Source organism: Nomascus leucogenys, chromosome 1a, assembly GCF_006542625.1.
Source record: "Nomascus leucogenys isolate Asia chromosome 1a, Asia_NLE_v1, whole genome shotgun sequence".
NCBI lineage: Eukaryota > Metazoa > Chordata > Mammalia > Primates > Hylobatidae > Nomascus > Nomascus leucogenys.
Window position 1 is genome coordinate 33,260,595 of NC_044381.1, and position 24,494 is coordinate 33,285,088.

The 24,494-nt window shown below is 37.9% G+C and overlaps 1 protein-coding gene across 1 annotated transcript in view; it reads right to left on the reverse strand.

The window, feature by feature from the left end:
- PLPPR1 (phospholipid phosphatase related 1) overlaps window positions 1-24,494 on the reverse strand; it is a 292,974-nt gene that overhangs the window by 17,956 nt on the left and 250,524 nt on the right. The window contains exon 4 of the mRNA XM_003260293.2: window positions 16,200-16,332. Within this exon, the coding sequence (XP_003260341.1) occupies window positions 16,200-16,332 (133 nt within the window). The remainder of the gene's footprint in view (window positions 1-16,199; window positions 16,333-24,494) is intronic.

The following is a 24,494-nucleotide window of genomic DNA, read 5'->3' on the forward strand; positions in this document are numbered from 1 at the left end:
TCCCCTTCAGACTTCTGTATTCTGGAATTCAGAAGCCTACAATAGGTTCCACTAAGCTAAACTCAAAGCATTGGCAGGGCTGTGTTCCTTCTAAATGCTCAGGGTATCATCCACACCTTTCCTTTTCCATATGTTCTAGAAGTTGCCGTCATTCCTTATCTTATGGCCTCTTTCCAGCACTTCACATCATTCCAACTTCTGCCTTCACTGTCATATCTCCTCTGACTCTGACCCTCCTGCCTGTCTCTTATAAGGACCCTTGTGATTATATCTGGATAATCCAGGATAGTCTCCCTATCACAGCTTCAATCACGCCTGCATTCCCTTTTGCCATGTAAGGTAACATTCAGTTTCCAGGGACATGACCATCTTTTGGTGGGGAAGGGTGCATTATTCTGGTTTTGCTGTTAGTCTGAAAACCCTGTGAGTAGGCTACACTTCCTGGATTTTATTTGTTCTCTGGTAAATTCCAGAGGATTAGCCCCAACAAGCTTGAATATACAGAGGTTTCCTTACAGAAACCTTTGCTGTGAATTATTTCAAGGCCTGTATATTACATCTATGCACCGAGAAAGGCTGTGTAGAGCTATAAGTGGGTTGAAGAGATGAAGATGTCTTATATGCAATTGAAGGTAGAAGTTGACAAGTGTGAGAGGCAGCATTAACCCTTGTAAATGTCAAGGGTCTGCTATAGTTTCAACTAAATGTCTACCCAATTTTGACTCCTGTATTCAGTGTTCTGAATCTGCAAATTGTGCTGACTTCAGCACCCAAAAATTAATCCATTATAGCAGAAGTGAAGACTAGTTTGGCTGAAACCTTTATCTGGTTTTTCATCTGTGTCTGTATTGATTGCCATAATCTTTCTTTTTGTGGCCTTGCCAGAATGTGCTTTATCTTAATGAGAACTAGCTCTTTTAATAGCTTCTGCTGGCTCATACTCATTGGCCCTAACCTCTGAGAGCAGGCATTCTTTGATCATCCGAGGCAGTTTTCACCCCCAGGTACTGGAAGTCTGAATGGTTGGAGATTTTCTACATCTTCAAGCAAGATTCTCAAAGACCAGGTTGCTGGGTCTTTCAAGGGGCACCAAGTCTGTCCAGACATAACTTTTCCAGGAAACTAGGGTAATTTACGATCTGAAAAAGGAAAAGTGGCATGATCTCCCTTTGGCGTTTTGTCAGAAGTGTTTCCAATTAGGGCAGGTTTTATTCTTCCTTTGGCAGAGGATTTCTAGTCTCTTTGGGTCAGTGCCAGCTCTGTGGTCACAGCGACTGTATGACAGCCACTCTCCACGCCACCGTCCTGTATGCCAGGGCTGAAAGTGGCTTTCTCTTCTTCTCTCTGCCTTCTGTGGATTGTGTCTGTTTCTTCTGCTGGCTTCAGAAGCATCTGCTGTCCAAGCACTTCATTCTGGTGCATTTGATCCAGCTTCAGAAGGTACCGCATCAGCCTGGGAAGCCCACCTGCCCCGTGCAGGCCACACCAACAAAGCACGGGGGAACCTGCACTGGTGACTCACAGACCATGTCAGATCATACAGGGCTTTTCTAAAGGAACTCAAGCCATCTCTGTGTTACTTAACCCTGAGCTCCTTGCGTGTATTTTTACAAGCCTCAGAAGCTAAAAACAGCTACTTTTGCCCTTAGAGTCAGATGAAACACCATTTGGTCTCCAGTATTGCAAGGTATGATCTGAAGATGTTTTAAAAATGTCTCTGTATCTTGGCTTGGAGTCTGAAATTCTTCAGGTGAGATCATATTTTTTAATAGATATTTTTCATTTCTGTAACCCCACACCCCTCAGATGGTTCTATTTATCTTAAGGCTGTGCTCCATCTGTGATGTTTCTTACTTCAGAGAAGCCAATTATGTTTCTGAATGGATTTTCCAATTTATAAGAGACACAAAAGTCCAAAAGTAAAGCACTTTTGATGTGCCAGAGCTATGTGCTTGTTGTGATTGCTGTGGCTGTGTTCAGAATTCTGAATATGCTTGGTGTGGAAGATCAAGAGCTATAACCTGGAGGGTGAGACAGTCTTACGAAGTTTCTCAAATCAGCCGCAGAGCAGGGGAGGAAGCAGATGTGGGTGTCACAGGAGGAGCTGGAGCCCTGCCTGGTCTGATTACAAAAGTAAAGAGATACTTCCAGGCTCCCTGCCTCAGGCTGGTGTCAAGCTTCAGGGGCTGGGAAATACAAATCTCCAGAAGGGTTTTTTGGAAATGTGGACAAAGGGCATCGTGTTCCTGCTGGGGTGTAGATTGGGAACCCTACAAACCTGCTAGAGAAGTTTCACATCCAGCTTGGCACCACAGCACAGGGTAACTGCATTAGCAATGGCCAAGGAAGGGTCAAATTAGTTGAGAAGAGGCTTGGAGGAAGGACAAAAAAATTGGTGTCTGCTGCTGATGGCCATGATCAGGTCCCAGTAACATGGATCGTCTAAGAAAACCTGAGCTCTTTGTGTCCTAAAAGAATATAACTGAGGCACACTGGGCTAAACAAAGGATGAAGAAAGAGGATGATGAAGGTGTTAAAGTCTCTCACGTTTTTTTCTCAGGGTTTTACCTGGACCCCATCTGATCTCAGATAGGATGTCTTTGGACAAGTTAGGATCTTTGATCCCTAGTAGTTTAGGACATGGAGTGAAATTCTGTGACCCTATTCCTGCTATGGACTCAGCGCAGGACTCCAGCCCTTGACTCCACCAAGAATGTAGTAGAAACAGTGACAGAACCAGGGTGCATGATGGGGATCTTCAAAGTCACCAATATTTGGTCTACTGACAAACAATAATAGGGCTCATTCCAGGATCCCTTCAGAACTGGGAAAAGTACAGAACCAGACTTCTCAGTGCCGTCCACACAGCAGACCTTCATTAGGAAGCCTAGATGCATGCAACAGAGTAACAATTAGCAGGGGTTGGTGGGGTGATCAAAGGAAGGACCATGTTCCTTTTAGGCCCCAAAAGTATGGGACCTTGGGTACAGCCTCAAAACTGAAGGCCAAATGTTGCATACTAAATGATAAATGTATAATTCTCCAGTCAAAAAAGGCACTTTGCTGACAGCTTCTGATGGATCATCTCTCATTATCCACTAAAATCATACATGACGACAGTGAAAAAAGATGGAAACTTTGCCAACTGATGCCAAACTGAAGGGAGGATGAGTGAGGGGTCCACTGTTGATAACCTTCATATGGAGTATGTTTAATCTGTCTCTCTCTCTCACACACACACATACACACACTTGCACATGCACACACGCACGCACGCACACACACATACACACACACTTTTACCTCATGGGAAACAAGCTTCTCCTCAGAAGACAGACTACAGACACTGCAGGAGAAAATCTGGGGAAAGGTTTTCTTTCTCTCGTACTATCGGGCCCCTGAATCTGAGATCCAGGATTTAGACTCCCCAGAAAACAAGGCTTCTGTCTCCCCACTGGATGAGTTCGCTCGGAATTTGCCAAAGACTCTCCTGTCTTATCTGTTTTTTTCTAAATGTATTTAGAGAGAGACTCCTGGACAAGAACTCAACAGGAGGCGGCAGGGGCACAGGCATGGGCATTTCTCATTCTGAGAGGACTAGATCCACGTGTTCTGGAGAGCATGGCTGCTGTTGGCTATAGAAGCTTTGTGCACGCTCTATAGAGTACCAATGAGCCACACAGTGGGGGCAGCAGATGCTAGTTCCTTGGAGCTGAGGAGCTCTAGTAGGAAGCCTGCTAACTAGGGACTGGACTTGGGGCTGTGCACATCTGCTTTCAAGCTGTAGCTCTGAAAAGTTGGCCAAGAGCAAGTCACATTTCTGTTGATGAACAGACCGTGCACAGGTCTTGCCCCATTTAAGAGTAAATAGGGAGAAATAATCACAGATCACATCAGACGTTGGAAAAATCTCCTATTTTAGACTAGTATGGTACCATTCTCTTTTTTCTTTTTTTCTTTCTTTTTTTTTGAAAAACTATTTTTTTATTTTATTTTTATTTTTATTTATTATTATTATTATACTTTAAGTTTTAGGGTACATGTGCACAATGTGCAGGTTTGTTACATATGTATCCATGTGCCATGTTCTTGTTTCAGTAGGAATGTTACACTTGCATAGATTATTCAATAATTTCCATCTGTCGCATTAGAATTGTTGAATATGCAAGCTTTATTACAGCAAGGAACACACTTGTTTTTGCTCATCATTGTATTCCCAGCACCTAGCATCAAACTTGGCACATAGTAAACATTTAACAGATAATTGTGGGATCAATGAATGAATTGCTGAAGAAACTTTAGAGATTAACAGAAGAGGATAAAAGAGCATAGAAACTTGTCCATATTTTCTAATTCATGTTGGTGCCTTGCATCCCTGATTTCAGACAACATAGAGTTGACAACAAACCATTTAGCATGTACGTTGCAGGGATCATATCTCCTTTTATAAAATTCACAAAGTCAGGCATAGTGCTAGGCAACTAGAAAATAAGTGATCATTAAAAATTGGGACTTCGTAAGTGTCCCATGAATTGGAAAACAGTAAATCATAATTCACAAATCAAAGCATTCTCTATTCTAATGCAGTGAGAATAAAAAAACCTTAGAGTATGGAGATCTATGTCATACACAACAAATACTTTTTATTGGAGATGTTTGTGAAGCACAAGAAACTCAAGTCATGATGAACTTGGGAAGTACTGATGGGTAGTTTTATTGAGACATGCCTGTCTTAGAAATGTCCCTATTTCTGATTCTGAGAAATTACAATGGTTGTCAGTTTCAGTATTAACACGTGGGCACATAACTCCTATACGTTTTCATGTGGGGAAACTAACACATGGAACTTTAAAAAAGAAAATAGTGAAAGACATAAAAACAATTTATCTGGATTAAATTGCCAACAATACTCTGCAATTATGTTGAAAAGCTACTCTGTGGGCAGTTGCTTAGTCTGAACTGCAGCTTGTGCCACCCCTCCCTACTTTCCTTAACATTCGTTCTCAATCTCTTACCAAAAATTGTTGGCCAGGCATGGTGACTCATGCCTGTAATCTCAGCACTTTGGGAGGCTGAGGCAGGCGTATCACCTGAGCTCAGGAGTTCAAGACCAGCCTGACCAATAGGGTGAAATCCTGTCTCTACTAAAAATGTAAAATTAGCTGGGTGTGGTGATGCATGCCTGTAATCCCAGTTACTCAGGAGGCTGAGACAGGAGAATCACTTGAACCTGGGAAGCAGAGGTTGCAGTGAGCTGAGATCACGCCATTGCACTCCAGCCCGGGCAACAAGAGTAAAACTCCTTCTCAGACAACAACAACAAACAAAACAAAACAAAAAAACCTGTGGGTACAGTGGCTTGTCCCTGTAATCCCAGCACTTTTGGAGGCGGAGGTGGGTAGATCACTTAAGGCCAGGAGTTTGAGACCAGCCTGGCCAGCATGGTAAAACCCCATCTTTACTAAAAATACAAAAATTAGCCAGTGGTGCTGGGTGCCTGTAATCCCAGCTACTCAGGAGGCTGAGGCAGGAGAATCACTTGAACGTGGGAGGCAGAGGTTGCAGTGAGCCGAGATCGCGCCACTGCACTCCAGCCTGGGCAACAAAGCGTGACTCTGTCTCAAAAAACAAAAACAAAATAATAACAAAGATAAACTGTTAAAAGAGGACTGTTCTTTTGTTTCTCTATGGTAAAATGATGTCATGAAAGATAGTGAAAGGAGTAGCATGTTGTATGATATTGAGGATACTTGAACATTTTCTCATTTTCAAAATCTAACCAGCTTTGTGCATCGCTTTGTGGTAGCTTTTTTACCGTGATGTCCACAAAATGAGAAAACGTGCTCTCCCATCAGCTTCTGGCCTGTTTTGGTAGAAAAAATGATGAAAAATCTTATCCCACACAGACAAGTACAAGCAAATGGCAGGGGTTTACCAGTGCCATTTCGACACTATAAGAGGGATATCTAAGGAATTCTTACACTGTTTCCCCAACCACATTCTGATTCAACCACCAACTCTTAGTTTAGATCGCATCTTTCATCAAATCACCACTGGAAATGGAACACAAGATTAAAGAAACACATACAGTTCACTTTTGCTTGTTCTTTTTCACATCAGGACCCCCAGTAGAAAATCTCCATCTAATTTCATTTTTGCCAAAGTACCTCAATTCAACTATTGAAGACCATTCCTTCAGGAAACCACAGTTTCTTTAGGAAAAGGAAAAGTGGTAAAATGCTTTCTCATTAACATGCTTTATTCAAACTGGAAGTTTCCTATGAAGATAATTTATCTGAGGTTACCATGTTCATCCCATTTCCTTATAAAGGTGTACTGACCTGATGAGATGTTTAACTATGACTGCCATGGATACCAGGTAATAATAAAAATAGCTAATATGCTGTGCTTAGTACATACAAAGTATTGTTCTAAGTGCTTTGCAATATTAGTTCACCTAATGCTCACCACGACTTTGAGGTAGACACTATTATCTCTACATTTTACAGATGAGGAAATTGAAATCCAGAGAAGTCAATTAACTTGACCACGGTCATACAGCTAGTAAGTAGAGGAGCTTGGGTTAGAAACCAAATAGTAAGGCTCCAGAGTCTATATTCTTAATCATAATTCTCTAAGCTTATTTATTATTAACATACATATGGATAAGCATCAGACCATAAAGATATTTTAGCTTATGCTTAGGAGCACACACACACGCACATACACACAGCACTGAGAAGAGGCAAGGACTTTATAGCATGTCCCTCGTGAAATGTATTGCACTTGCCACAACACAATACGAATTCTTCAATTTTGTAGTCAATTTTCCAAAAAGGTGATTGAATATCTATGATATCATTTGAATAAGGCACTTTTCTCATCACTTTAGCAATGAATCTGACTTTTTTCTAGTATGACACAAACACAGTTGGTGCAAATTGATCCATATGCCTTATATATTGTGCTTCAAAAATAAGTTTCTGGCAAAATTGAATACATCAGTTCCTTGGATAGTAAATTTCAGGTGTTTACAGAGCAATGCTATAGTCTCTTTCTCCTATCGATACTGCACAAACACCAAAGGCTGACAACAGCCTGCTTCTCTTGATCAGATGGTTGAAATCATAAGAATAGACTTTATTTAAGTCAATTAATCTGAACCTAATTATTTATCTGTTAAAATGAATTATAAGTAGTCCTTGTATCACAGGGTGATTATTCAAATCATGAAAAACAGTTGTAAAAACACTTTGTAAATTGTGAGCCCTTTATTGATATTGTTCTTATAACTGAGAGAAGTAGATGTAACTAAGGGAAGTGGTTATAAATTGATTATAAAATTATTTTTTAAATGCAGGAAAGAGATAAGAAACCTACAATTGTAACAACCTGAAACAAATATTTGACTCAGTTATTCATCCTTTGCGTTAATAAAGCACCTTTTACAATGCGATAAGCTGGTGGTTTAGAAAAAAATAGCCTGTATTTGTCATTGTAATTACTCATGATGATAAGTGAAGATGAAGGATAATTACTTAATAAAGATGATGAGTAATCAACTAGAAAGCCCACCAAATATTTTTATAAACAAAAGAACAAACAAATACATTTTTACTTCCTCAAAGCATAAAATTACTCTACTTCTTAACAGGATTTTATCTCAAGAATGTCCTCTTTACTCCTTTGACAATTCCCCAGGGCTGTATCTCACAAATATGAGACTTCTCTCTCACCAGCTCGCCTCTTAATATCTTTTCGGTCCCTCTAGGTGGTATAATGCCAAATGCTGCTTAATATAGAGGAAAACATAAAAGTTTGCCAGAGGCTATGGTAACTTTAAAGTGGAATGGAACATGCGGATACAAGTAAGTCTAGAAAATATGCCCTAGATACAAACTAAATGTGGAGGAAAAAATGTAGCTACCAAGAGATAGCGAAATACAGGAATATTGAGGCCCGGATTTTTAGAAGGCTTCAAATTCGGCTTTTGTGATTCCATGTTTATAAGTTTCTAAAGCTGAAGCTGATGATCTGAATCTACTCCCATTCCTACCACAAGATCAGCATCAAGCCCCCATGGGCAGCTGCCGGCCCTGTTGGTGGTTTACAGATACTGAGATCTGGCGCTGTTGCCCTCTGCTTGATGCATTTCCTAAACAATTTCATTATGTTCTAATGTAATAACTTAAATAGTTTCTGCTCACACCTATAATATCAACTCTCTGGAAGGCTGAGGCTGGAGGATCCCTTAAGTTCGAGACCAACCTCGGCAACATAGGGAGACCCTGTCTCTGCAAATAATAATAATTTAAAATTTGCTGGGTGTGGTGGTGTGTGCCTTGCTCCCAGCTGCTCAGGAGACTGAGGTGGGAGGATTGCTTGAGCCTGGGAGGTCAAGGCTGCAGTGAGCTGTGATCATGTTACTGCACTCCAGCCTGGGTGACAGAGTAAGACCCTGTCTCAGAAAATAAAAATAAGTAAGTTGCTTCCAAAACACACACTACTTTTTAAAAATAATTATAGAAAGCTTTGAAACTACTCTTTACTAACTGTTGAGTCATCAGTTAGTGCCTAGTTTTGTTATATGGGTATTTTTGTTATGCAAGATATTGTATAACTTCTTAAAAGTCTCTGAAATATATTTAAAAAAAACTTTTACAAAAGTAGTTGTCAGCTGAGGGTGACCCTGCCCCAGGGAACTTTTGTAATGTTTGGAGACATTTTTGATTGTCACTAGTGGAGGAGTGAGTGCTATTGGCATTTGGTGGATAGAGGCCAGGGGTACTACTAAACATTGTATTAATACAATGCACACAAGTCAGTATTCTACTTCTACACAAAAAAAGAATTATCTGGCAGAGAATGTCGATAGTGCCAAGGGTAAGAAATACTGTTTTACGCAATTAAGTTCACTGTAGTGTCATGAATTTGCATTGTCTAACCTGCAAAGTGCTAGAGAAAGCGGTTTTCTGCTCAGTCCTTTATTGGAGTCCAGCCTCTAAACACTAGTGCTAAGGAGGACCCACAGAAAAGAATCACTAGAGTCTCATACGACTCTAACTTTCCTCTTGATAATTAGGGTAATCTAGGGAGTTCTAGGGTAGGAGTCTTGGTCAGATCTGTAATATTCTGGCTCACCAAGGATGATATTCAAAGGGGAATAGATTCAGTCCCTGCACTGAGCAGAGGAATCAAAAGTAACCTCATCACAATTTCTTGAGACCCAAGCAAAGGTTGCTCCCTGGCTACGCCTTCTAGGCCAGTCATGGTACCAGCTTCAGCATCCTTCCTCCCCTGCATCCTTGAATCCCAGCCACAACCCAGTCCTGATCCCTAGTAGGAAGCAGCAAACATCTTAGTCTCTAATCTAGTGGCTTGGCTGCTTAAGTGGTCCAGAAACAGGGGTTCCATTTTTTTCCCTTAAGATTCTTCCTGGCTCTTTCCTCTTAACCTGTGTACCTGAGCTTCAACTACGGTTCCTGTTGCTGAGTTCTAGAAATTATCTCCATCTGCTTATAGGCCCATGTCCTGCCTTGCTCTTGACATTTTTCTTTTATGATCTAGACTCATGGCTCAGAAAGAAAGTTGGGTGCCTGGGCACTGTCACTTATCTTTAGACTACCTGGGTAGCTTGAACTTCCTCGGTCAGCACGTGGAGCTGGCCTGGTTCCCTGGGCATCTGGTTCCCTGGGATCATCCCTGTCTTGATTGCTCTGTCCTGCTATGAATTCACCGCCAACTCGACAATTCTCATGGTATACAGCTTCCCCTCTCCATTTAAAATTATGTATCTGCCTCCACAAACTCCCTATTTCCTTTCCCTATTTTTCTCTGTACTACTTATCTTCTAACTATCATTTATTTTGTTTAGTGTCTGGCTTTTTCTATCAGACTATAAACTGAATGAGGGCACATTTCTATTTGTTTCACTCATAGATTCTCAACACCTTAATGTGTACCTAGCATCTAGTAGGTGCTCAATGAGTATTTCATTGAAGGTTGAATGAACATGACCAGTCCCCCAGCTGTATTTTAACTATAAATACTGAATGCAAACAGAAATAGACTAACTGAATCAAATAAAGTCTTTTTCTGATAAAGTACATTTAAATGACTTTCAAAATCGAGGATTTTCTAGTTCTCAAAAAGGCTGACATTAAGCTCGTCTCAGGGTATCAATTCTTACAACCATAAAACGCCATGACCTTTGAAACTGCATTTAAAATATTCACGCTTCACTTAGACCACACTTGATTTATGGAAATTAATTAGCGTTACATGAATTCGCTGTTTACCACGGCACTTTTTAGTCTGTCCAGTGTTACCTAATCCTGGGACCGGACCTAAATGGCAGAAGACTTGGCTGGTATTTAATTAAATTTTTATTAGAAGTAATAATGGGTCAACTGTGTGACCCCAAATGAAAAGACTATAATGAAGAGCTCTGGATGACAAGCTGTTTTAGCGCTAGGAGTCTAATGTTTGCATATTTGGATCAGTTTTTTAATTAACTCAAAGCAGCTATTCAGGAAGGGAAAGTTAATTTAGTTTTCCTCCTATATGGTAAACAAATCAAAAACCCTCATCAAATTCTAATGCTGTCTATTCATTACTTTTCAATATTAAAAAGTTACTATTTAATAATTGACATTTACAAAAATATTTACTCAAGTATATTTGTGAACAGAACTGAACTGAACTTGATATTTTTTTTTGGAAAATGTAACTTCCTTATTTAGTCATTGTCACTGAAAAAGAAAAGTGGGCGTTTAACTCCCTTGAGAGCATAAATCTGTATTGCTGTTACTATGCAATGTAATGTAGTAGCAAAGGAAACGGTATAAAGTAAAAGAAATGAAGAGGGAAAAATGAGAGGAGTCTTAATATATGTTACTAATTTGATTACATTTGTTTTTATAAAGTACAGGTAAAATTTGTTAGTTTAGCCAGTTTCTTTCCTCCCTTCCCACATTATATAAATATAACTTGAGAAACTATACAATGGTTTAGAAGTGGATAGAGAAGTTTAGCTATGATGTTTTATGCTTAAAACCTGGGAGGACAGGCAGCTTTCTTATAATGAGAACATTGGGGGAAGAAATGTATTGTTGGATTTGTGAATCAAAGGAATTTAATACTCTCTGTCAAAGTCAACACCATTAGCATTTTCTAAACGAAGAAATGGTTGAATTTGAATGTTTTCTCTTCGATGTCACTATTCTTGCCATTGTCTCATTTAAAACTTAATTTGGATCTGTGGGGTGAAGCAGAAGCCTATCCTTCAAATCCATGCCACACAGACGAGAGGAGACAAAGAATTAGAGAGGCGAGTTGAAATTTTTTCTCTTCTATCCACACTGGAGACTGTTAGAGAACTTGGCCATCATTCTGGATAGCCTTTATTCTGCCTTCACTCTTTAAAAAAATTATCTTTAGTTCTTTTTCTGATTTCTAAAAATAAACATATTCATGATAAAAAATTAAAATTACAGAACATTAGAAAGCAAAAAATTATTTGCCCAATTTGCCCATTATCCTACAATTCAGAAGTGACAACAGCTAATTTTTAGTGTATTTCCCTTCAGTCTCTTTGCTATGGATAACACACAAATACACTTATACACTTACATAATGTTGTATTATTTTTATTTAAAAACAATTATGGATTCATAGTGTTTTAACTTTTCACATATCATGAATATTCTCCATGAAAAATTCTTAATACCGTTTTCTGAGGTTGCAACTTATAATGGCAGCATTTTTTAAAAAATAGAGATATCTAACTTACAAAATAATTTTAGTCCACAAAAATTAATCTACATTTCTGATTGTTTCATTAGAATGGATTATTTGCAGTGGAATTTGGGGTTAAAAAAAGACCATTATTTGTAAGGTTATTGAAATACACTGTCAAACTGCAATGCAGAAAGGGTTAAATATCAATTTACTTTCACCAGAATTGTATTAGAATCCCAAGTTTTTTTCATCTTTTATAGCATAAAGCCTTGTTTTCTTAAAAACTAATTCATTGGCCTTTTTTGCAATGCGAAGCTGATAATATTTCTTGGAAAATACAATTTGTAGTAGACGGTAGAATAATTACATAAACTGCAAGAGAAAAGTCATGCCATTTCAGGTTTGTTAGAATGGTTAGCTGAAACAGTTGTCATTTTCCAATGTCAATTGCGTAGTATGTATTTTGGTAGCTTTGGGGCTAGGAAAAAGATGGTTAAGCTCTTCAAAATAAGTTTTTCTAGTAATTTTGATTACTCCCTTATTTTACGCTAATTTTTTCCAAAGAAAGCATTTCCATTTAAAGAGTCTTTATTCTAAGTAGTACCCTTTCTTGTGAAAAAAATTCACATATACTCAGAGTAAGTTACCCTTCTCAAGATAAATAGATGCACTCCTTCACCCCTCCTACATGAAAAGTCAGAACAGACTTCTCTGGCTTTCTCTTAGAAATTACCTCATTTATGCACTTTAATTTCTTAGGACTAAGCTGAAAGCAGTAATAAAGTTAAACAGAAGGCAAGTGAATACTTAAGAATCAGCTTTTATGAAACTAGTTTTAGGCAAATCTATGATTTAACAAAGTTTATCTTTGCTTTTCATTCACCCTAATAAAGACATACCTGAGGTTGGGCAATCTACAAAGGAAAGAAGTTTAATGAAGAACTCACAGTTCCTTGTGGCTGAGGAAGCCTCACAATCATGGCAGAAGGCAAGGAGGAGCAAGTCATATCTTACATAGATGGCAGTGGGCAAAGAGAGAAAATGAGGAAGACGCAAAACCAGAAACCCCTGATAAAACCATCAGATATTTTGAGTCTTATTCACTACATGAGAACAGTATGAGGGAACCACCCCCAAGATTCAAGTTATCTCCTACCAGGTCCCTCTCACAACATGTGGGAATTATGGGAGTACAATTCAAGGTGAGATTTGGGTAGAGACACAAAGCCAAACCATATCAACTCTCAAAAATCATTTTCTGGCAACCTATGTGCCAGGTACTTTGAAGTATGCTGTTGATACGGAATGAAAAAGACAACTTCTGCACTCCAAGTGATCACAAATTAATAGGAGTAATAGATTTAAGTAATTATAGTAATGAGAAGTGCCTATAACAGATGTAGGTGCGAGGCTCAGTGGAGGCCTAGAAGACGAGGCAACTACTTGATGGGATTGGTAAACAGGTAATGTCTAAACAGCATTCTGAAGATGAGTAGGGTTTGGCCAGCTTCTAAAGTGAAGGGGTAGCAATAGAATATTCTAGGCTGAAGGAGCAGCACACGCGCAGGTACTGAGGCAAGGTGTCACTCTTTCCTTTGGAGGGCATGTGAAGCTGTTTAGCATGATGGGAGAGGGCCTCATGAGGGAGTGGCTCCGGATGAGGCTGGAGACATGTGAGGACCTCAGATTGTGAAGGGCTCTGTAGGCTATGTTAAGAACACTAGAAATCTATTGAAAGGTTTTAAGCAGAGAATTGACTTGCTCATATTTTTGCTTCAAAAAGCTCAATAGCTACAAAACGGTCAATAGATGGTAGCTTTGTGGGGCTGGGGTGAATGCAATGATATTGCAAAACAAGATATAGGGAGAACAGAACTTTTAATCGCCTAAACCAGTGGTTCTCAAACTTTCCATGCATCAGAATCACCTGGATGACTTGTGAAAACACAAATAATCAGACCTAATCCCCATATTTTCTGATTTAGCAGGTATAGAATGAGGCTTAAGAATTTATAACAAGTTCCCAGATGGCGTTAAGTTCTCTCTCAGGTTTTCTACTTGACCAACTAGGTGGATCCTAGAGTCATAAAAAACAAAAGAAGGAAAGCATGAAGCAAGTGCTATTTTTTTTTTTTAACTAAACCCAGCAATCCCCCTTGCCTTTCAATGCTGTTTCCTCTAATTCTCCGAAGTTTAAATGTTACCTTTTGGCTATCTCTCTGCTCTAGCATCCCTTCCTTAGAAGCAGAATCTCATGATACTGAACTCTAACTCACCTTATTTGAATGTCGCTGGCTTATCCTCCCAAGGTCCAGATCTCTATTAGCTTATGATAGACCCAAATGGACTAATGTGTCATTGATTATAAATGGGAATTTGATGCTCCTCCAGTGTGACAAATTTCTACTTTAATGGTGGTCTTTCTGAACCATGCCTCACTCCAATGTGGTGTCTCAAGTGGGAGTTTTGGATACCACAACAGACAATCTAGAGGACTGGTTCCTGGATGGTAGGGATCTTCTGGCATCCCTCAATGAACAGAGACTTGTGCTACCAATGCATAAAGGTCTATATAAATGACAAGTGCCAGTCAAAATTTCTATTCCTTGGACCCTGCTCCAAGTGGGTGGGTCACAAAAGGTGTAATTTATCTTTGCCAAGGGAAATAACAGTGACTTTTAAAGGTATTCCAATTTAATTGTAATAAATCTCTGCTTTAAATAACTTGCTTTAATTATATGTACAGGAAACAGATCAGACAGTGGTCATAAAATCTTCCCTGAATCAAATTATATACATGTGTGTGCATGCATTACTCCTTGGGAAAAGTTACTTTACCCCATTTCCTGTCAAGATTCTTCATATGTAAAACTAGGACTATGAAATACGTTACGGGGGCCGGGAAGAGTGGCTCATGTCTGTAATCCCAGCACTCTGGGCGGCTGAGGCAGGTGGATCACCTGAGGTCAGGAGTTCAAGACCAGCTTGGCCAAGATGGTGGAACTCCATTTCTACTAAAAATGCAAAAATTATCCAGCCTTAGGGACAGGCACCTGTAATCCCATCTACTCGGGAGGCTGAGACAGGAGAATCACTTGAACCTGGCAGATGGAGGTTGCAGTGAGCCGAGATTGTGCCATTGCACTCCAGCCTGGGGAGAGAGCAAGACTCTGTCTAAAAGATAAAATACCTTACAGGGTTTTGGGTAGATTAAATGAAATAATTTCTGTAAAATGTCTATTTCAGTGTTCTGTATAATAAATATTCTCTTCTCTCCTCATTTCCCCTTGATGATCTCTTATCTTGCCCCTCTGGGAAGTGATCAAACTCTGGACATCTTTGGAAGGAACCATTGTTTGGAATGAGTGAACTAGACAGTAGTGGCATCATATTGATCAGGGTATACCCCGTAAGCCAATTGCAAACTTCCATAATCTGCAAAAACTTTTATTCTGCAAATAACATCAAATGCCTGAGACTATTTTAATGTTAAGGGTTACTTCTTTTAAATTAGATTTTCTTAGATTTCCCACTGTACTATTTCTTTCATTTCCTCTCCAACAAGACAAGTTATTACATATTTGATTTTGATGTGGTATTTGCTTATTACTTGAAGAAATTCAATCATTTCCTACAACAGGAAAAAAAGATTAAGTATTACCAAAAGGCTTGTTGACAGCATGCTGTATTCTGACCCTCACTTTCTCAGTTGTCAGTTCTCTTGTTTTAAATGGTATCATGGCTCCCTTAAAAATCTGGTCAGTAGATATTTGTAGGATCTCATTAGAATACTGTAATCGTTATCATTTATAGAGTACTTAATGTGTAGGAACTTTGTAAGATCTCTATTCCTACCTGTACCCATACACATTTATTCCCATATCTGTAATTATTAATCACTAGCACCTCAGGAGTTTTCATAAAAGTCCTAGAAGGAGGGATGTAGAATATGCCTTCATTATTCCCTATCATGAACACTAATAAAAGTATTTGTTTTCCAACTTTGAAAAGGCATTATTTTCAAGAACCTGATGGCTGAGATTTCCCACTCTTTGTTAAATTCCCTGCATAACAAAATTACTGGATGGGAAATCTCTGTCAGGAAATTTCATTATTTCTAAACTTATTTTATTGGCGTCCCCTATGCTCCCCCCACCCCAACCCCTTGCCGGACTCTCCTAAAAGGTGTATAGCAATATCCAGCCAATATTAAAACATACGTCCAGGGGAATCTCAGATAACTGCTATGTGGGGGGAAAATCAGTTGAAATCACTCATAAGACAATTTAAGAAGTACCATTTCGAGAGTCAAAAATTTGATGTGGCAGTAGGATCAGGAAAATCCCCAAAGCAGCCCTTGCTTTTAATGTTGATACTTCCATAGTTTATTTTACCAAGTGTTTGCCTTTAGTAATTTTACTTTTGTGTGAGAGCTTAGTTCAGCACCATCTTGTACTCACCTGTGAACCTTATGATCCTTCGAAGTAAGGGGTTCAGGTAACAGCATTCTCCGGTCAGAATTGTTTTCTCCTGAGCAATCAGGGATTCTCTTGTTGATTTTATGAAATACATGGATATCTCACCAATAAAAATCTAGGGAAGGAATGTTTAAGAAATGTCAAGTTGGAAATCTGTTTGATAAGAGAGGCCCATGGCTTTAAAAACAAAACAAAACTGTTGAGGAACCACAATCCTTTTAAAAGATGTTGGAGAGAGATGGTGAATTAGATAGTAATTTGCATTTAACACTTCAAAAGAATTAGAGAAAGTGATAATTGATCATTTCAGATAGAGTTTCAGCCTATAATATTAAAATCTAAGGTCACATGGAAACAAATTGAAATAATAAGTTGTAATAGAATTTATGACAAGGTTCATGCTGGGATTGAATTCTTTAACTTTCTGTGTGAGTTGCAATGATGAGGAATGATTCAGACAGCCAATGTGCCCAAGAAGGCATTATATACACACATCACAAGAGGTGACAGTAAGACCTCACTTTATATCAATAGGTTCATGAAAACTGGAACTTTAAGTGAAATGGCATACTGTATGCTATAAGAATTTAACTCTTGTTTATATCAATTAGTCTATGGTAAAATTAGTTTTGTTACATAGAATGTTGTTTTGCTTCAACTTGCAGTTTCCGAGAACCTATCCACAACATTCAGTGAAGACTTTACTCAACTGCATTACTTTATTATGTGCCATTACAATTATTTACATTCTAAATTCTTATTTGATCACATTTGCCTCAGATATATTTCTCCTACCCTGAACTGGTTGATTAGCCCTTCTTTATTATAGGCATCTCTCTCTTGTTAAACTAATAAATATATGTTACCCTTTAACTTAAAATGCCCTCATGTAGATTGGAAGCCCCCTAATAGCAGGGACTACATCTTAATAATTCTTTAGTATCCTTATGGCACCCAGCACAGTGTATTCCCATTTAAAACAAGGAATTGGCAGGAGACAAGTTTTCATGAACGATGACACTGCCATAACTGAAGATTGAGACTCATCAAGGAAGAGTAAAAGGTTAATTACCGTCATCTATTAAATACTGGGCGTTAGGCACTTCAGCATAGTATTTTCAGGCTCACAAGATCCCTCCTGTAGGCATAATTATCCTTGCTTTACTGTTGAGGAGTGACAGTTTAGCAAGTTCAGGTAATTTGCCCTCCAAAGCATATGGATGGCACATGGGGCACAGGAATTAGTATACACGTCAATTGGATTCCAAAGTCCACACTTCCTACTGTTCATATGCCATTTTGATTTTCCTAATCCTAATTTTAACATTTCCCCAGAATAATGTGATCTCATAGATGATCATCTTTGCTGTACATAGACCTGTGATTTTAGAGAAAATTTATTAATGTTTTAATTCCCATACCTTGTATTTCTCCTGTCATGCTGGAATATCTGTTTAGATGGATAAAGATGATGACATAATGAAAGGCACATGGATAACAGAAATTAAAAAGTATAAAATTTCAAAACTGGAATCATTTATAATGTTCTCCTCCCTTTATGGGTTTCAGGAACTCAGACACACACAGACAGATAGTATCTGAAGCATCTCTAGAATGTGACCTATAGTTCTATTTCCACTACACTGTTCTACCTCAAACATTAACAGCATATTAAGTCTTTGGCATTTAAAACATGTTGAATTTAACCTGTTTTGTTTTCTCTGTCCTCAATATTAAGTAAAAATTTAAGAAATATTTTTATTAAGTCACTACTATGGACAAGTATAGTGGTAAGGAGGGAGAACTCTGAAGCCAGGGTTTCTTGGCTTCAAAGTTGGGGTTTGTGATTTATTAGTTCTGATGATCTTGGACAAATTAACCTTTCTATGCCTCAGTTATCTGTGTAAACAGGATAACAGTGTCTATTTGTAAGTTTAATAAATAAACACACTCATATATGCATGTGCATGAATTGGATAGAACAGTACCCTAATATGTACTATATTATATAAGAGGGTGAAGTTGTTATGAAATCAATTACAACTGCATTAACATTGTTGTCATCATTATTACTATTATTATGACAAAGCACTATGTAATGTCACTGGGGAGGCAGATTGCAAGATGAATAAAAGACTTATAACCTCCATGAGTATATAATCTACTGAGGAACACATACAAAGATCTCAGAAAATCAGATTAGGTCTTATATACATTACAAGGACAAAGTGCTAAGAGGCCAAGGCTCCTGGGTAGAAGGGGATTTCTCTCCTCTAGGAAAGTCACTTTTCATCCCTAATGCCAAATGAACCTCATGGCTAGGAGACTCTGCTGCTTGTTGTATATGTAAAAGATGCCATCTTTATTTACAGGAGGGCCTTTTCCCTCCTCTGCCAAGAGTACTTGAACCAAATATCTATTATGGTTCTTACCCCATGACATGGAAAATCTCAGTCTATCCTAAAGACATTGAGTTCCTCCAGTTGAGGGCCATTAATATTTGTATTTTTGCTCCTACCCCTGCCTGGAATCTGAAATGTGATTGGTTCCTTCTCCTTTTTTTAAATTTTAATTTAAATTTTATTTAAAAGGAAAGAAAAATAGACTGAACATTTTATGTGGCTTAAAAGATTCTTGCTCTTACAGGCAACAAGGCCCTTGGCATCTCTGTAGCTCAGCAAGGCTTTTGGAGTTCTCCTTAATTCATGGCCAACTTCCCTGGAATTGTCCTAAATCTGGATGATGTGACCTTGAAATCGACAGTGCTGGTTGAAATTGACATTGGAGAGAAAATGGGGAAGGGAGAAAAAAACAGAAAAACCACTGAAAAATAGAAAAGTTACTCAATGTACAGGCTAAGATGATTTTAACAGTCATAAGCTACTTTAATTATTTTGATAGAATGCTGTTTTAAAAACTTTAGTAATAATATTTAGTCTAGCCATAAATCTGTTAGGACTACATCTTAGCCAGTTTTTTTTTTTTAACTAAACAAAATGGTTCTTAGACTTTAGATCTGAAGATCTTGCTTTACAGTTCTGTTACACTCTAAAAGTAACAAGACTTCCTTGGAGTTCAGCATCAGCCTCAGCAGAGACAGGGCAGATATGTGAAATAACACATGGTACCATGGTGTTATTGGCTGAATCAGAGAGAAATCCACAAGGAAGGGCCAGTGAGGTACAAGAAAGAAGCAAGGCATAGGTGGGTTGCAGGAGGGATAGTGGCTTGGCACTGGCACAGAGGGAGTCAAGCAAGGAAGAACCGGGGTGGAAAGTAGGCAGGAAAAATAGAATTCAGAGTCAAATAGGTAAACAATGACCCAGCATGGATCACCTTGGCAGGAGGTACCTATGGTTGTGCAGAGTTAGAAATATTCTGTTCCTAATATCCCTTGGAATTAACAATGAATTGATGCTCTACCATATAAAAATCTTTGAATAGCTTCTGGAACTCAGCCCTCTCTCTTTTCATATAAGAACTATCTCTGCCAAAATAAGGTGCCAAGGGGCTTTGTTTGTCCCTAATATATATGATGGTACTACACTACCGTTTTTCATCTCAGTGAACAGATGGGGATAAATTCACACATGATTGGATAAATGAAGTACTATTTCCTTGAGGGAGCTTTCCCTGCTCTTGCAGACTAGATTAGGTATTTTAATTATACATGAATCTCTTACCTTGTCTTTCTCGTTTCTAGCTCTTATCACAAATAATTACGTATTATTGTTTTTCTTAGTTACGGGATGTCCTGCTTGTCTTATTCTTGGTTGCGTCCTGAGCCTAGACCAGTGAAAAGTTAACACAGTAGTTGCTCAGTGTTGAATGAAATAAGCATATCAAGTTAAAGAAGGTCCTTGAGAATATAGGTTTAATGACGCAGACTTAAGAAAAAGTGATTTCTATTACTTTTCAGACTTAATGAAAATGTGACTGCCTTAGTGGGGAAGCCTTTGTCAGGCCCTGTAGGAAAATTAAGAGGCTGTCCTGTCACTGCCATAGTGTACTATATGGATCTCTAGCCCGACATCTACCCAATGAATGGGATTATTGTGTGTATGTCCCTCTCCATTTGTCTGTGATGTCTTCAAGGGCAGAACTTTTTTCCTACCTTGTACAATGCCTAGAACGGAACCTGGTATACAGTAGGGGCAATATCTGTTTTTGTGGTTTTCTACAGCCTAATCTTGGAAATGAAATATTTGTTGGAATAAATATGACATTGAATCCTTAAAGGATTTACTTTTGGATAGAACACTCCAACTTTAACTGCCCTGAAGATGAACACTAGAGGAAAACTGCACTATGTGCCAGAAATCACAGAATTCTGGCTGTAGTGCTTAAGAATAAATAAAAATCAGAAGAATAAATATAAACTATCTCTTTTATACTAAATTTACTTATTTATTCATGTAGTGCTCAACAATTTGGGGGAGGGGAACACCCACTCTGTGCCTGGCATTGTACCAGCACTGGAGACACAGAAGTAGACAGATACATAGTAGGGAAATAGAAATAAATCATAATGTGATCATAATGTGATATGATGTAAGAAGTGTGTATATGTGTGTGTGTGTGTGTATATATATATATATATATATATATATATTTCTGTCTCCAGTTCCTGAAACTGAGTTCCTAAGGTCTTTGTAATTCCCTAAGTGATTAGATCATCTTTTGTTCTAATGAGACAACTTGGTGAGCTCTGGCTAGCCTAAGGGTAGGGGTTGGTTGCCAGAGGAACCAACCATATGCTTAGAGATTTGGAACTTTCAGCCCCACTCTCAATTCTGGGGAGAAAAAAAGGGGCTGAAGGCTGAGTCAATAAGCAGTAGCCAGTGATTTAATCAATTGTGTTTACATAACGAAGCCTCCATGAAAACCCCAAATGGACTGGGTTCAGGAAAGTTCTGCACTGATGAACATAGGGAGGTACCCACAGGGTGGTGAGCCCTGAGAGGGCATGGATGCTTTGTGTCCCTTCCCACATACCTTGTTCTATCCATCTCTTCCATCTCGCTGTTCATCTGTGTCCTTTGTAATATCCTTTATAATAAATGGGTAAATGTTAGCAAAGGGTTTGCCTGAGTTCTGTGAGTTGTTTTGCAAATTACTGGAACCAGTGGAGGGGTTGTGGGAACCTCAGTTTATAGCTGGTTGTTCAGAAGTATAGGTAACAGATTGTTACTTGCAAGTGGTGTTAGAAATAGAGGCAGTCTTGTAAGACCAAGCCCTCAATCTATAGAATCTGACACCAATTCCGGGTAGACAGTGTCAGAACTGAGTTGAATTAAAGGACAGCAGTTGGAGAACTGGTTTGCGTTTGAGAGAAATATATCCGTATCTGGGTTAGAAGTGTTGTGTTGACTGTGTAAAAGAGTAGGAAAGACATTTTTTTCCCCCTTTGGAAATGTTGTGAAATCACACATGATTAAAAAATAAACCAAGGAGATGGGAGAGTGACAAACACAAGATAATCAGAAAATAAAAAAGCATTGCTTGTCTCAGTCATTTCAGAAGCCCATTTCTTACTCTACAGAAAATAAGTACAAATTCTAGAAATGCTCCATTCAGTGAGGCTTTTCAATATTTACACAAGGGGATAAAAAAAAGATAGTGACAAAATTTACACACAACCTATCTTCATTAAAACATATGAGTGTGTACACACACAGATCTAAACAAAAGCACACCAAAGTATAACAGGCTAAACAGAACTTATGCAACAGAGTTGGGACTCGAATTCATAAGTAAAATGTCCTAATACTCTCATGTCAAAAGTGATAAGTGGTATATTACTGTCAGCCAACAACAATCAAATAGCAAATGTGGATTTATTTCTGGGTTCTCTTCTATTCCATTGGTCTTTCTTTATATGCCAGTACCATGTTGTTTTGGTTACTAATAGCCTTGTAGTATATTTTGAAGTCAGGTAGTGTGATGTCTCCAGATTTGTTCTTATTGCTCAGGATTGCTTTGGCTATTCTAGGTCTTTTTTGATTGACGACTTTTAGGATTGTTTTTTCTATCCTGTGAAAAATATCATTGATAGCTGGGTGTGGTGGCTCATGGCTGTGATCCTAGCACTTTGGAAGGCTGAGATTGGAGGACTGCTTGAGGCCAGGAGTTCAAGACTAGCCTGGTCAACATAGCAAGATCCCATCACTATAAAAAATATGTCATTGATATTTTGGTAGCAATTGAGTTGAATCTGTAGATTGCTTCAGGCAGTATTAAACATTTTAACAGTATTAATTCTTCCAATCCATGAACATAGAATATTTTTCCATTCGTTTGCATCTTCAATTTCTTTCATCAATATTTTATAGTTTCATTGTAGATATTTTTCATCTCATTGGATAAATTCTTAAGTATTTTTTGTAGCTATTATAAATGGGATTTTTTTTTTCAGATAGCTTGCAGTTCATATATAGAAATGCTACTGATTTTTGTATTTTGTTTTATATCCTGCAACTTTACTGAACTAGTTTATTCTAACAGGTTTTCAGTAGAGTCTTCAGGGTTCTCTATATATAACATGTCATATGCAAACAAGGACAATTTAATGTTTTTGCTGCCAATTTGAATGTCTTTTCTTTCTCTTGCCAAATTGCTCTGGCTAGGACTTTTAGTACTATGTTGAATAGAAGTGGTGAGAGTTACCCTTGTCTTATTCTGCATCTTAGAGAAAAAACTTTCAACTTTTCTTCATTGAATATGAATTTAGCTGTGGGTTTACCACATATGGCCTTTATTGTATTGAGTTACATCTCTTTATACCTAATTTGTTGAGGGTTTTTTAAATAATAAAAGGATATTGAATTTTGTCAAATCATTTTTTTTGCATTTATTGAAATATCATTTTTGTTCCTCATTCTTTTAAAGTAATGTACTACATTTATTGATTTGTGTATGTTGAACCATCCTTGCGCCTCTGCGATGAATCCCACATGATCATGGTAAATGGTCTTTTAAAATGTGCTGTTAAGTTTGATTTGTTAGGGTTTTTTGAGGATCTTTGTATCTAAGTTCATTAGGAATGTTGACGTATGTTGTTGTGTCCTTCTCTGGCTTTGGTATTAGGGTAATGCTGACCTTGTAAAATGAATTTGGAAGTAGTCCCTCCCTTTCAATTTTTTTGGAAGAGAGTTAGAAAAGGTTTGATATCAGTTTTACTTTAAATTTTTGGTAGAATTCAGCAGCAAAGCTGTCAGCTCCTGGGCTTTTCTTTGCTGGGAGACTGTATATTATTGATTCAATCCCCTAACTTGTTATTAGTTGGTTTGTCATTTCTATTTCTTCATGATTTAATCTTGGGTAGGGTGTGTGTTTCCAGAAACTTATCTGTTTCTTCTAGGTTATCCAATTTATTGGTGTATCATTGTTCATAATAGTCTAATATGATCCTTTGTATTTCTGTAGTATCAGTTGTAATGTTTCCTTTCTCATCTCATTTTGAATCTTTGAATCTTCTCTTTTTTCTTAGTCTAAAGGTTTGTCAATTTAGTCTATCTTTTCAAAAAAGCAACTCTTCATTTTGTTCTTCTCTATGGTTTTTCTAGTCTCTATTTATTCTTATTTTATTAATTTCTGGGTTCTCTATTCTGTTCTATTGGTTTATGTGTCTGTTTTCATGTCAGCACCATGCTGTATTGGTTACTATAGCTCTGTAGTATAATTTGAAGTCAGGTAATATGATTCCTCCAGTTTTGTTATTTTTGCTCAAGATAGCTTTGGCTATTCTGGGTCTTTTGTGATGTCATATAAACATTAGAATTACTTCTTTTCTATTTTTTTGAAGAGCATCATTGGTATTTTTATAGGAATTGCACTGAATCTGTGGATCACTTTGGGTAGAATGGGCATTTTAACAATATTCTTCTAATCCACAAACATGAAATATCTTTCCATTTTTTGTGTCCTCAATTTTTTGCATCAGTGTTTTATAGTTTCATTGTAGAGCTCTTTCACTTATTTAAGTTTATTCCTAGGTATTTTATTTGTAGCTATTGTAAATGGAATTATTTTCTTGATTTCTTTTTCAGATTGTTCATTGTTGGCATATAGAAATGCTACTATTTTTTGTTGGTTCATTTTGTATCCTGAAATTTTATTGAATTTATGTATCAGTTCTAATAGTTTTTTTTTTTTTTTTTTGGTGGAGTCTTTGGGTTTTTCCAAATATAAGATCATATAGTCTGCAAGGAAGGATCATTTGACTTCCTGTCCAATTTGGATGTTCTTTCTTTCTTTCTTTTGTCTGATTGCTCTAGC